At 57.6% G+C, this 14,196-nt stretch overlaps 2 protein-coding genes across 2 annotated transcripts; one reads left to right on the top strand and one right to left on the bottom strand.

The window, feature by feature from the left end:
• Positions 1-784: 784 nt before the first annotated feature.
• VOLCADRAFT_86841 (uncharacterized protein) lies at positions 785-4,828 on the bottom strand (the record flags this gene model as incomplete). The annotated part of the gene is made up of 7 exons (XM_002946446.1): positions 785-1,008; positions 1,428-1,626; positions 2,266-2,409; positions 2,921-3,003; positions 3,647-3,751; positions 4,320-4,460; positions 4,771-4,828. The coding sequence occupies 7 exons, from the start codon at positions 4,826-4,828 to the stop codon at positions 785-787; spliced, it is 954 nt and encodes a 317-aa protein (XP_002946492.1).
• A 189-nt stretch (positions 4,829-5,017) lies between these two features.
• On the top strand, positions 5,018-13,427 carry VOLCADRAFT_103076 (uncharacterized protein; the record flags this gene model as incomplete). The annotated part of the gene is made up of 11 exons (XM_002946614.1): positions 5,018-5,043; positions 5,806-5,929; positions 6,357-6,608; positions 7,108-7,284; positions 7,828-8,171; positions 9,879-10,108; positions 10,740-11,137; positions 11,762-11,845; positions 12,055-12,228; positions 12,610-12,721; positions 13,420-13,427. 11 exons carry the CDS (start codon positions 5,018-5,020, stop codon positions 13,425-13,427), a joined length of 1,929 nt encoding a protein of 642 aa, XP_002946660.1.
• Between the last annotated feature and the right edge of the window lie 769 nt (positions 13,428-14,196).

Raw genomic sequence — 14,196 nt, 5'->3', positions numbered from 1 at the left:
GCCCTCGGGGGGGGGGCGGAAAGAAAGCCGTGGTAGACGGATAGGAGTTCTGTTCTCACTTGCACCGCCAAGAAAGGAAATGTAACGGTATATTACGTTTGTGGCTGTGTGAAGATACGTTTTCATCCTGACGTGATCAAGTCGCCCTGTCGAGCCGCTCGGTGCAGCCAAACACCAGACGGGGTTCAGATACGGACAAGCTCTCGAGGCTCGAGGGAGGGAGATTGAACCCAGAGCCTAGAGCAGCGGGTACGTCAATTCCCCCCTGGACCCTTCACCTTTTTCTGGCCCCCCCGCGAAACCCAGCAGCCATCCCCCAGTACACGACTATCAGCAATGTTCCTTTTAATATCTCCACGGACATGACGCACCGAACCTGCCGTCAACATTTTCTTTCTCCCGCCCGCCGACAGTTTTTCCCACAAAAACGCACTCCTTATATACGCTAGGCCTTTAGCTGCGGACATGGTCACCAAAAGACTGTACAGGAAAATAGCCAGGCAGGAACACAGCTCCCCAACCTCATCTACCCACACGCAACAAACAAAACCCTAAAACACCACGAAGCAAACCCTGAACCAAATTTCCAAACCTACACATGACATACATACATACATACATACACAAAAACACACACCACGTCTCCTCCGACACCTACACGTACAAGTACTCCTCCACCGACATCCCAAACCCGTTCCGCCTTTCCCCTCCCCACCCAATCCCACCCCGCGAACCCTCGCCTCCCACCTCCCCAATTTCCAATATCCCTTCACCCCCTCTTCATCTACTTCGGTGCATAGTACTTCTTGGCCGCCTCCAACACGGGGAAGAACACGAAGCCGCCCAACGAAATCCAGATCAGTCGCGGCTGCCAGCCCGACATGAAGGCGCCCAGACCCTCCGTACGAGCAATGGTCACGGTGGCGTCCAGAAGGTTCTTGTAGCGCCCCGAGGCGCCCTGAGTCATCAGCCGAGTCTTGAGCACGTCCAAAGGCGTGGTGATCACACCTGTGCACATACACACATACAGGTTTAAGGAGAACATGACTTCAGCGTGATGGCTCTGGGGTGAAAGGAGGGGAAGCACCAAAGTACCCGAAGTACCACGACAAGCAAGGATGGAGGACAAGATTGAGGTTCCCTCCTCCTCCTGCTGCTCCTCTTCCTCCTCCTCGCTCCTGCTCATCGCCACCCCCCCCCCACTCCTTACCCCCTGGCAGATGTGGCCAGCCTGCTTACTACTAAAACGACGGCCTCCTGCACCTTCTTGCCGGCTTGCCGTACAGAAACGTTCCAGACTCATAACATCTCTTACACGCACGCACACATACATACATACATACATACATACTTGCACACACACACTTGCTAACCTAACTCACGGATTTCAGCCGCACCCGTACCCCACTAACGGCCATCGAACTCACCCGTGAAGCCGCCGGCAATCGCGCCCACAATAGAGGTCTCCCCGGGATGGAGCTCCCGCCGTACAGTCATGCCGTACGCCTTCTTGATTTGTTCGTACGCCACGAATTCGATGGCATCGAACGGCAGGTCTCGCAGCATGAAGGCGCCGTATCCGGCATACAGTCCGCGAAGTCCCTCGCGACCCAGAATGGTCCGAACCTGCCGATTGCACACAGCACACACGGTGCGTCGCGTCAATAGAATGCACACGCGCGCGCGTTCGTGTACAAATATATACACACAGACACACAACCAACGGAGCAATAGGCAAGATGAGCACATGGGTAACGTTGCCGTGAATCCCATTCGCCCTCCGGTGGATGCAACCGCCGTTCACCCAAACTCTCCAGTCCTGAGACCGTGTTGGATTAACGGCCGCTGCGTGCGTGGCGCTGTGGTGTGTATAGCTGCTTGTTGTTGGAGCCGTGGTGGTCGTGTGGGGGGCTTTGCCCGGTCCACCAGATCTCCCCGGGCGCAAAACAGCCCGGATTTCACCCCCCCACCTAATTCCACCCGACTCCACCCCGCAAGGTGGCGAAGTTAAGTCCCCCTCTCGTAGGCCAGCCAACATCTCCCCCCCTCCAACGGTGACCTCCCCCCCCCACACCATCTCTCCACCAGTACCTCCCTTGAAATCTTGCATGCGTGTAATAACGTCGTGCAATGATCCCGTCAGATGTAAACCCACGCGTGCACAAAAAAACACACGTACATACATACGCACACTCTCCCCTCCATAGATACACACACCATCACGTCATGCTGACCAGCCCAGCCCAGCCCCGCCCAGCCACTCACCGCCTTCACGGCCCCGGTGAACTCCCCGGTCTGCAGCCGCTGCTTCACCACCTCAGTGGGCACCCGGATGAGGGAGGAGGCAGTGCCCGCCACCATACCCGCCACCACCGGCCCAAGGTACTGCTTGTCAGCGGGAACCTCCGACTGTACGGCAGTACGGTACGGCGCAGTGCGGGGACGGGGGAGTAAACGCAGGACGACTTAAGGGGGGAAAGGGAGAGAGAGAGAGATCAAGGAAGAACCCTCCAAAGGGGGGAGGGGATATTTCAGGGCGCCGTACAGGGAAGTGGGTTCACAGGGGTTAGGAACTGGGCGATGGGATGGGCAGGGGCCGGCCGGCAGGCCGACAGGCAGGAAGGGAAGAGGGCAATAGCTATGCAGAAGCCGAAAGGAAGCAACTGCCACAAAACGGCAACTGCAGGTCGAAGATAGCGGATCTGCGTATGTATGTCGGGACTCGGGAGGTGTTACACCTTTTATAGTTGCGTTACGACCCGACGAAAAGGTGTTAAGAGGTGTAGGCCAATACATGGAGAGTGTGGGCCCCAGGGGCCCCAAGCGGACTCGTCATACTGTGAAGTGGGGAATGAAGGATGGCGTGCGGGCAGGCCGATGCAAGGGCCGTAGTCTCAGGGGTCTAGCCAAGGTTGCCCACCTGCACCGCCTTCTTGGTGGGCTCGTAGAACGCCATGAAGATGGCTGAGGCTGGAGCAACACCCGCGAGGTTGCCCCACACGCCTGAGGGGTAAGGGGTAGCGGGGGTTACGGTTCCCGAGGGGGGTCGGGGTCGGGGTCGGGGGTTGGGGTTGGGGAAAGAGGAACCACAAACGAGTGGAGGGTTGGTGACGTAAGCAAGGGACCATAGCACGGGGAGGGAAGGGTTCGGGCGTTGTGGAATGGGGAGGGGGACTCCGCTGTTTGGCGCACGTGGGGCTTCAAAACCCTGATGCCCCCCCCCCCTTCTTGCGCTTCCTGACCTTCTCCACTTCTCGTGTCACCCCCGATCCTATCAAACTGCCTAAACGTTGCATCCTGTGCTCTACATGTTCGCGGCTCCGGAGCCATGCGGCTCCTAGTCTCCAACTCCCAACACCCCCTCCCTTACACGCCCTCCAAAAACAAAAACAGCCCTAAAATCCCCAAACGCCACAACTCCGACTCCAACTCCACACCATCGCCAATAAAGCTCCCTCTCCTTAGCTCGACATAACTTCCGACATAACAGCCCCTTTGCCTTCCACATCTGCTACGACAATCCGCCGTACGGAATCGTAACCCCCCATTTCCCCCCCCTGCACGGCCCCGGAGCCCAGACCCATCCTCCTTCAGCCTTATCATACGTCTCTTTTGAAACCCTGCCTCCAACCCCCTCATGGCTCACCCGCGTACAGCCCCTTGCCGCCCCCGGATTGCAGCAAGGACTTCAGACCACCGCCGCCGATCATGGCCTGCAGCCGGGTCTTGATCGTGTCGATCGGGTAGAGCGCTGCGGGAGTTGCGCCGCGAGGAGAGGGGCAGGGTTGCGGTGGGGAGGGGGAGCGGAAACGCGTGGAAGAAAGGTGAAAGTGGCGTTATTAAAGGTCGGCTGGATGTCTTGACGCAACCACGTAGGGGCCAGCCCGGAGTCAGGAGGTTGGGTTGTGTAGGAGAGAAGTGGGGACAGGATGTGAAGGGCGCGGTGGGACTACTGGGACTGGGAGCAAACATTCCGTTGTGGAGCTGGGCTGGATAGATCTTTGATGCTTAACGGAGCCTCAAGAAGCGAGTTGAGGCCACGGACAACGGCAAACCAGCGGCTGGCTAGGAATAAGGATCCTACTGAGAATTCCGCTCCCCCTGAGAATTCCGCTCCAGCAGCATTGCTCGCATCACTCTAGGCCACGAACGATTCGGCATGAGGAAGAGGCCATGCAGTTGGGAGCTCGATCCTTGAGGCGCTGTAACCCCAGCCAGGCCCGCTGCCCTGTCCGAGAGTGTGCATGCGTGATTGTTTGTTGATGTATGCGTGGCGCGCCGGGTATATGGCGTATTGCGGCTGTCCAGGCTGCGCTCACCGAGCTCGACTGCGCAGCCCGCTGTGGCGCCAGCAGCCAGGTTCCCAGCCGCGACTCGCCATACAGGTGCGTTGACGGCCGGGACGGCACTGGATGCCTCCGAGGCAGAGGCGAGCATGAAAAGCGGCACCTTGGCAGGCCCTGCGCGCAAAAACTGTGGAGCGCTGTGAGGATGCTTGACCGCAGTCGCTTAACCCAAATCCACCCTGGCTGATAAGCAAGATCGGGAAATTCAGATTGACTGAATTATGCGAGAGTTTCGACATATTGCACGTGCCTGGCGGAACGGATGCAGGGCCAGCGTTCATGGTGACGCTCGCAAATGGTGCCGCCCTGGCCTTTCGACGCCTAGATCCAGCGCCACCGGTTGCACTAGAATCCGTGTCGATATTGCAAAGATTAACAGGAGCAGGAGATCTAGGCTTCCGCAAAAGCGGTCTGCTAGCCTGACCCTGTGTGAACACAAGCTCATCCGCCCCAGATGGGCCAGCCTGCCCGTCGGCCATCATCGTTTCTAATCAGCAGCAACCTGGACAGGACTGATGCCTCTTCTTTCAGGAGATTTGTTTTAATGTACGACAAAGGCAGTACATGATTTGTAAGCGTCTTGCGTCTAAACCGTTACCGGCGCAGGTCCCTTAGATTTCCTCGTATGCGTCATGCATCTTCCACACGCGTCCTTCCATAAGCATTAAGTTATGCCTTGGGACAATGGCTTTGCTTCGTGCGTATTGGCGCTGCGGTCCCTTGGTTATTGGCACCGCTGCGCTATCCTTTTCCTTTACTGCTCTTGCAATTAAATTCTTAGGCAGCTCTGTGCCGCCATTTGAAACGGTATCTACTTCTGGCTTGTTATGCTTTATTGTTCTGACCGGAGTCATTTGGCAGCACGGACTGCCGCCCCTCCCTAAGCAAAACTTCACAAATACATCTTCATTATCGTTAACTTCATCTAATTTTATTGACTGTGACTCCTCGCCAAGCGACCGGCCTGCACCGGTTTCCAGGGCACGTGTCACGCTCCTGACGCTGCTGCGCGCAATCCTGGGCTCGACGGCCACCACAGCCTTCATCTTATCCCTAGAGCTTCTCTCTCTCAAAGATGCCGTCACGCTTTTCTTCACCTCGCCGGTAGGGTTCACCGCTCCATTTGCTCATCATCCGCCTACTGGCCTGTTGGCCGTGGTTAACTCTACCTTTTCCCCTTGCTGCCATGAGCGTAGAGCTCCTTCGCAACCAAGGGGGAGGAGCAATGCGTATGAACCCTAAAGATGCATCCGGCACTACCGCCCCTTATCCCAACCGTTTCTCAGCTCTTTCCCCCCAAACTGCCTTTGCCCTGCTTCAACCCCTGTCCATTCATTTCACCTCAAAGTCACAAGCTCCCAATCCCTCCCGCCATGCCACATTCCTAGTACCTCTCCTAGTGCCTCTCCCGTCCTGGTTCCGGGACCTCCCTTTCTGATCCCCTCCCCTTAACCACCAGCCATTGCTTTGGGCGGCAGGTCATCGCCCTGTTGCTGGACTGGCTGCTGATGGGCCGCTCTCCAGGTCGGGGTGGAGCCGCTGCCACGACCCTCACTTTGGCGGGGGCACTGCTGGTGACCCAGGTGGGCGGGGGGGGCCCCGGGAGGGAGAAACGCGGCGGACAGTGGAGGAGGAGGGTGCAAGGATTTAGCCATGGTGGCAAACGTTCTGAAGAAAAGGGAGCAATGAAGTTGTTGGTGTTGTCCCCGCGGGCATGTAGGGCTGGCAGCCTTGTTTATGGCGTTATATGCGACTAGAACGACCTTGAGCTGGTATTGCGTGTTGATACAGCTCCGCTGAATGTCATACAGACCCTCCACGCATTTTGTGTCGTACAGTACGGAACGATACGGTATGGCTAATATAAAAGGCCTTTGTGCCAGCGAAATCAGGATCCACCCAGCCTCCCTATCTCTGGCATCTGCTTCCCTCGCCTGTGCTTCGTCTCATCCCCCGGCTCGAGGCCCTTTGCACGCCTCGCATGTTTCCCCTGTTTCTTCTGCCGCGCAGCCACCGTTCCTCTTCGGCGACCACACGAAACCTCAACCTCACCACGGCGCAGCAGCAGCAGTTGCAGCCTCCGGCGATGGCAACGTGGGTGGCGGCAGTGACGGCACCGATGGCGGTCTGAGCTCTGTAGGTGTGGCTCTGGCGCTGTTGGCTGCCGCGGCCAACGCATCTGGCTTCCTGACCATCAACTTGCTCCGCGGGCAGCAGCACCCGCTGGTGCTGACCTGGTGGTACAACCTGGTGCTCGCGGTGGTGGGTTTGGCTGGCTGGTCGGGGACCAGGTTGGGTTGGACATGGCTTGGGGTGGGGCTGGACTGGACTGGGCGGATGAGAGTGGATCTAGTTACGTGAGTGCGCTGGCGGGTGACCGTTGGGTTGGTGGTCTGGTGCTTTGGGATCATTAAACACGTGCAACAAATGCGGGAGTAGTTGTCAGGAAATAAATACTTGTCAGGTAGTAGAGGATCCGGTACTGTGTGTAGAGGGTGGTGTCCGGCTGGGTGGTTCCGGTGGTTCTCTCATGAACTGGGTGTGAATCATCCAAAGCGCCTCTTGCGTGTGGGCAACCAACAGGCCCCGAAAACACCCGACCGGGAAAGGGATCCCCCAGAGGCTCTAGTTGCTGCCGCCGCCTCCACCTCTCCCGTCCTTAGCACCAACGCGCAACTTAGCCCTGCCCCCGCTAAGTCCAACGTTCATGCGTGTGTAATGCATTTGCCCCATTCTTGTTTGCCCCCGCTTTGCTGCCCAGGTGACCGCAGCTCCCCTGGCGCTGCGGTGGCCTCGGGCGCCGGTCCCGCCTCCAGGCCGCCGGGAGGCGCTGCTGCTGGTGGCGGTGGGCACCACCCAGCTGGCGGCGCAGCTGTGTCTGAACCGGGGGTTTCAGTTGGAGCCACCGGGGCGGGGTGCAGCCATCAATGTGCTTCAGGTACATGTAGGCGCGGGGGGCCTGTTGGAAAAGGGGGAAGAGAAAGGGGTTAGCAGGTGCAAGCGCCTCTGATAGCAACTCCCCCGCGAAGTGTCACAGCGCTGTGCGGCGTGTGTGCTGCGGTATGTTGTGGTGCGGTACGGGGGGGCGGTATCTCGTGTGTTTTCACTGGGGGGAAAAACCCGGGATGGAGTGGGCTGTGGAGGGGAGGGATGTCTGCGTGGGGGTTGTCTGCGCGCCGACTGGTGGAGATAGGAATGCAACTCAGAGCTACCCTGGTATCATCCATCCATCCATCCATGGCAGCAGCCGTGCCGTCATGCCTCAGGGACTGACGGTTCTCGCGCCTTCTGGACCCTGGCGGCCTGGATCCAGATGGGACCACACAATGCAGACCTAGCCTCCGTACATGGACAAAGACAGGCCCAGGAATATGCATCCCGTTAAATCGACGAGCACACGGAGCCCGGGCTTTTACGGGCTCTTAGGCGCTCTTACGCTTCGTGGCTATTACCTCCTTTGCTGCTCCGGTGCGGCACGCAGGTGCTCTTCAGCTTCATTCTGGATGTGGCTGTACTGGGCAACAAGCCCTCCCTGCTCAGTGTGGGCGGCTCGTCCCTGGTGGCGGCGGGGGTGCTCTTCGTGGCCATGTCCAGCCCCAGCAAGCGCGCCAGCGACAACAAGCATGGACACAAGCTAGGTGGTGGTGAAGCCGCCACTGTCGAGCCAGTGACGCCGAGTGGTGACAGGGAAGCTGGAGCTGGCGGGCAGGGTGACGGGCGGCGTGTCGAAGCGGATGCTGTGGCGGTCGTGGTGACCGGCCCACGGGTTGGGGACTCCGAGCTCAGGGCCCCGTTGCTATCCGCTGATCCCGAACCTGATGACGCGTGAGAGCTTGTGTGTGTATGTATGTATGATGTTGTTACAGGGTGGTATAGCTTCGCCAGCGGCCCCCTTTCCCGAGGCAGTTCCCTGCTCTCCCCTGCGAGAGGGGCACCCTAGTCCATTCACCCCATCCGACTTCAGAATGTATTCGTTGGGTTGAGCAACTCACTACCAGCATCCAACCAATTCTAGCGGATCAACGGCGCCACAGTTTAGTTCCTGCTCGGCTCGCAAGCTGATATAATCACGTCCTACACCGTCCATAAGATGGGGGGGCACCTCCTAATTCAACACCCCTCACACACCGAGAGGGCCTTAACTTCTGCCAGCCACCTGCCGATGTATGTATGTATGTGTGTGTGTTTGCTGGCATGATGTGACATGGTCGTTGGCGGCTGTGTGTTGCGGGCCGCTATGGCGGCACAGGGAAATAACGCCGCTCCGGTATCGGAATCCGGATCGCGAATGGATCGGGATGTATTATTATGCAACACGCATATTAATGTACCGTGCATTGTTCGTAATCAGCGTCATGTGTTCCTTCATTTGTTCTAATTTTTGTATCACCCAGTTCAGGCAGCCATTCCAGATGTGAGGCATGAGGCATGTGTCAATTATTTTTTAATTTTCACGTGGCGTAGCCTGAGATTACAGAACCTCAGTGAAAATTTGAGTACATAGCAGTATCAAGTGGAAAGGTTGTCGATGTGCGATTTCCTCGGCACAGCGGCCCCGTGGGTCTACGGTGATTGTTCATTTGTGTCTGGTCCGGATGTATTTGCCTTGCTGTTACATAGTTTCTGATCGAGTACATATGCGTGCAGCAGGTTTTTAGTGGTGGCGCATGAGGTGTGGTATTGGGGTTCGCGCCGCTGAATGTATGTTGGTCGTGCGTGGTATTTACGCATTTCCGATGCATTGCCGAGGCAGCGCCGCAAGCTACATGGTACAGCGCGCATGTCAGATTTTGAAAGCATTTCTTGGCAGGCACTCTGCACGCAATTATTATATTGATAAATATGCACTGCTTTTTAGGGGCCTTATGCATGCGGTGGTGCGGCGGGCTGGCTATGGTTGCCCGCTGGACGGGGAAAACTGTGAACAAGGTATGTCGTCATTGGTTGGCATGAATCTTAAGGGTGCAGCTATCTGGACTTTAGATAGCTGGGTCTATCGTTCGTATATATCCTGGTTTAAAAGACCAGCATAAATCTGGTCCGCGTGTAAGCGGCGGATTTGCATGAAGAAGAGTTCTGTTCATAGTGCTCCTGCTGCCATCGTGCATGGGGCTAGACCACGTCGATCGTGTGCCGTGTGTTACTGAAGGCGGTTGGCTTCACCGGCGGTTGGCTTTACCTGGTAGTTAGCGTTATAACATATAAGATGGACACTTGTGCAGATATGATGTGAATGAAGTTACGCAACGGGAATACGTTTGCTTTTGTTGGTAACATTTTTGTTAACATATTCAACCTGTTGAAAGGTGCAGCTGTAACACTGAAGCATAGTAAATCAACCTTCGGCACGCTTGCCACAGGTTATTCTGGATTATCATTCTGTTTGTAAGTGAATCTTCAGAACGTCGTTGGCTCCATGGGAATTGTTGACCCTGGCCCGAAGCATGGCATCTCGCGTGGTTCCTTTGAGCCTGTGAGACGGTTTTGGAACTCAGGTTTCGCTCTTATTGCATCTGCGGCCTTCCTCTTCAGCTGCACCAGCCTGACGGTCAAGCTCCTCGGGGACGAGGTCCCCACCTTTCAAGTGGTCTTTGTGCCGGGACTCATCTGCTTCTTGGCAACCAGCGTTGCGGTCAAGCTGAATGGATTGAACGTCCGCAGCAAATCTTGGCGCATCGCCGGACTCACCCTGCTGCGCGGCGCGCTGGGAGCCACCAGTATCACGTGTTTCTATCTCGCGATCGAGGTTCTGCCTCTCCAAGGTACCCGTTCCGCAACTCGCCCTGACCCAGCAAGTCACAATCTGGCCTCCTTTTCCATTTCTACGTTTCCCTGTCTTTACATTTCTTTCTCGCTCCCGGTCCCGAGGGGGTGCCTTTGTCCGCGTCGACCCGTCCAACCGCTCAGTGTCCGCGACACGCCGGCCGCCTTCTCAGACGCGACCCGACTGCCTGAATAAAGCGACCTGCCCCTCCTATGCTGAGCAGCTGCTAGCCTTCGCCCATACAACAGCGCACAGCCCCGCGCTTTCTTAAGCTTAATTATAGCAGCCTGGATCAGTCCTGCTACAATCACACCACCTGCGCTGTTCCGTTCCTCGTCCGCGCCGGTAAGGCCGCCCTCACATCCGCCGACCCTCACCTCCGCTCTTCTCCCTCCGATAGAAACAAGTACCTTTTCCCCTTTCCCGCCCTTTCCCGAGCCTTCAAAGATTGCACTCCGATTCTCAACTTTCCTAGCCCGCTGGGCACTTCTTCCAGCGCTTTCCCAGCTCATACCATGTCATTTTATAATATCTTAAACATAAATATATATAACATATAAATTTACGTGAAAAATGTATATATGTATTAAAAAATTACATGCATGTGCTTATGACCCAAATCCGAACAGATGCGGTAACGCTCTTCTTCTGCAGCCCCGTCGTGGCCTGTCTCCTGGAGTTCGCCGTGACCGGGGAGTCGCAGGGCTGGGCCTGCGCCGCCGCGACCGTGTGCACCGTGGCGGGGGTGGTGCTGGTGGCGCAGCCGCCCTGCATATTCAGCCACCACGAGCAACACCACACACACCAACACCACCATCAAAATCAAGGAGGAGGAGGAGATGCGGGCAGCGGCGGCGGCAGCGGCGGCAGCGGCGGCGACGGAGCACCTTCTGGGTTTGTTCAGGGCTTGCTGGGCGGGAGCGGGACTTACCCGGCCGTTGCGTCATCGTTTCCGATGGGGTCAGGCTCCGAGACCATCGCAGCGGGCGGAGCGGCGTTGGCGACGGTAGCCGCCATCACCAATGCGGTACGGTACGGCGGGCTGGGCAGCTTGTGGGGCCGCTACACGGTGACGGTGGTGTACGTTTGTATGTATGCGTGCGCGTTTGCATGTGTGTGTGTGCGTTTGTGTGTGTGTGTGTATGTTGTATGCAGGTGATTGATAGAGGTTGGAGCCAGAGGCTGAAAGGCAATCCTTCGTCCTTTGGCCATTGGCCACCTTTTTGTGTTCTTTTTGTAAAATTGTTTTTGTTCTCTCTGGAAACGATTAGTATAGCGAGGATGCAAGCAAGGCAAATCCCATGGACACTCGTCCGTTTCATTCTACCGGTGAAAGTTGGGTTGACCGGGGGGTCGAGGAACATAATGACATCGCAATAGAAGGATTCAAGTTCAAAACACCACATCCGCCTAAAAGACGGATATTGTCATCTGCTCTCAAACACACCGTGAGGGCGTGTAATAGGGAACCAACGGTTTTTGGTTCCGTTGATTGGATGCCGATGATACGATGGTTCCCCCAAGGCCGGTCCCCAATCCTCTATGGGCCCGGTTCGCCCGGCCCTTCATGCGCCACTCTCCTCTCCGCCCATCCCCTCCTCCCCCGTCTCCCGTCCCCCGGTCCCGGATCCCGCTCCGCTCCGCACCTCAGGCTGCTTTTGTTGTCATCCGGGTGCTCAGGAGGTCCCAGAGCACATTGGTGCTGACCTGGTGGTACCACGGAGTGGTGGTGGTGGTGAGGAAGGGAAGGGGAGGGGAGGGGAGGGGAGGGGAGGGGAGGGGAGGGGAGGGGAAGGGAGGGGAAGGGAGGGAAGGGGAGGGGAGGGGAAGGGGAGGGAGGGGAAGGGAGGGGAAGGGAGGGGAAGAGGGAGGGACGCTTTAATATTGCACCATATGAGGGCGCTGTTGCACCGGATGCCTCCCCCTGGCCCCCCGGGTCCGCAGTTCTCCGCCACCGCTCTGACGCTGGGCTACCCGGCCAGTCCCGTGCTGCCCACTCGACGCGGCTGCGGACTGCTGGTGGTGGTGGGCCTTACGCAGCTGCTGGGTCAGCTGCTGCTGAACCGGGGCTTCCAGCTGGAGTCAGCGACCCGCGGGTCGGCCATCAATGTGTTGCAGGTAAGGAGATGGCGGGGCAAGAGGGGCGCAGGGATGCCGGCGCCGGCACAGAGCGGTGTGCCTTACCCGAGATCAAGGGCCCGGCAGTGGCAGTGGCAGGGGAGAGGGCACTCGCAAAGTAGTCCGTATGACTGGTGGATCTGGGTCTGGGGCAGGAACAGAGTCAGTATCGTACCATTTTGTACGGCATTCAAGCCATTACATGGTGAAGTATAAAAACGGTGCAGGTGTACAGCAGTTATGGAGGCCTTTCTCCGAACGGCAGGTCGGAAGGTCTGGCACTGGATCCGGATCTGGATCACTTGGCGGCGGATCTGGATCTGGATGCAGATCTGCATCTACTATGACTCCATGTTATGCCCTGCCATATGCCCACAACAGGTGCTGTTCAGCTTCGTGTGGGACGTGGCGGTCCTGGGTGACCAGCCGGCGCTAGTGAGCGTGGCGGGGTCGTCCCTGGTGGCGGCGGGAGTGGTGTTCATGGCGCTGACAGGTGGGGAGGGAGGCGAGGGGAGGGAGGCGAGGAGGGAAGGGGAAGAGCTCAAGAAGCAGGTATAGCGGTAAATAAGCATTATAAGAAGTGAATTCAAAAGAAGACTATTTCATGTTGGTGTAAGTCGCTGGCTTGGTAGTCAAAATCTTTGCCCTAGTGAAGGTTACAAGGGAGCCTCAAAATACATCGATCAAGATAGCCCTTGCTTACTATTAGGTTACAAGTTACAAGTTCCGCACACAAGTGCGGGTGTGTACGTAAAAGCCGGGGGGCCATGGACGTTGTATTGGGATTACGCGGGAGGTCATATTCATTCTCCCTCGTCCGCTTCGGGGCGAAGCGCCTCAACGCGACATGCCTGGCCTCCCAAATTTCCGAGAGGTACCTGGCCAATGCAAGGGGCCTCAGTGGCGCCTCAGTCGTAATATTAGGTCAAACAAAAATATTATACAGATTGACATTATCTGTGCCCCATCCGCATGCACATTATCTGTGCCCCAGATAGCACACATGCACACACGTCGTCTGCAGCCCCCGCTCCTGGCTCAGTTGTTAAAAAAACACTGTACGCTGGCTGCCCTCTCTTGTCCCCTCTCTTTTCCCTCCCAAGGTTCACAGCGGCCCGGGCAGCTGGGTGCTGCAGGACAACACACCTCCCCACGGTGCCGACATTCCCACTCCCATCCGCATGCACACAGCGACTTAGACACGGACGAGGACGAGGACGAGGAGAGCCGGAGACAGGGACAGGGACAGGGGCAAGGGCAAGGGCAAGGGCGCGAGTGGGAAAGTCGGAAAGGAGAGGACGGCAGCTCGCTGTCGGAACGGGATGTGGGGCAGCAGGCAGCAAGGGACTTAGGCCCGGGCGGATACGGTTTTACAAAAGGCCCCAAAGGCCCGGTCGTATGGCCGGAGGCGCCGACGGTGCCGCCTCCAGACGCTGACGGGCTTTCAATCCTAGAGCCGTCGGGTGCAGTTGTGGCTGGCAGGAGGGTGGAGGTCGCGGCGAATTCGTGGATGCGGCTGAGCCGGGGGGAAGTCCAGGGGGGGAACGAAAGCTGGGTTGGGGTTGTTGGTGGGCCTGGCTGTGGCAGCGGCGACAGCTGGGCCGTTGACAGCGGGGGGTGCACTGCTGCTGCGGCAGGCTGGGGCAGTAGGACGAGTACGGGTGCAGGAGGAAGGGGGGACGGCGTGCGGGGGCTTAGGGGTGACGGGGAAAGTAGTCACGGGGGACGGGGAGGAGGAGGGGATGCTTGTGGCGGGCCCGGACGGCGGTCTGATTGCGGTGGGCAGGCGCAGCTGAAGCAACCGCTGCTGGGGCAACTCATAACGGGGCGGCTGTCGCTACAGGCAGCAGTCACATGATGCAATACGATGCGGGGTTGTCTGTCGATTGAAGTTAGAAATGTCTGTATGAATGTGCTTGTCGTCTTACCATACGTGTACATCGGTGTGGGCTGCGCTGTGGCATTGAT

Source organism: Volvox carteri (genome assembly GCF_000143455.1).
Source record: "Volvox carteri f. nagariensis unplaced genomic scaffold VOLCAscaffold_3, whole genome shotgun sequence".
In the NCBI taxonomy this organism is placed as follows: Eukaryota; Viridiplantae; Chlorophyta; class Chlorophyceae; order Chlamydomonadales; family Volvocaceae; genus Volvox; species Volvox carteri.
This window is presented reverse-complemented; position numbering and strand designations above follow the sequence as displayed.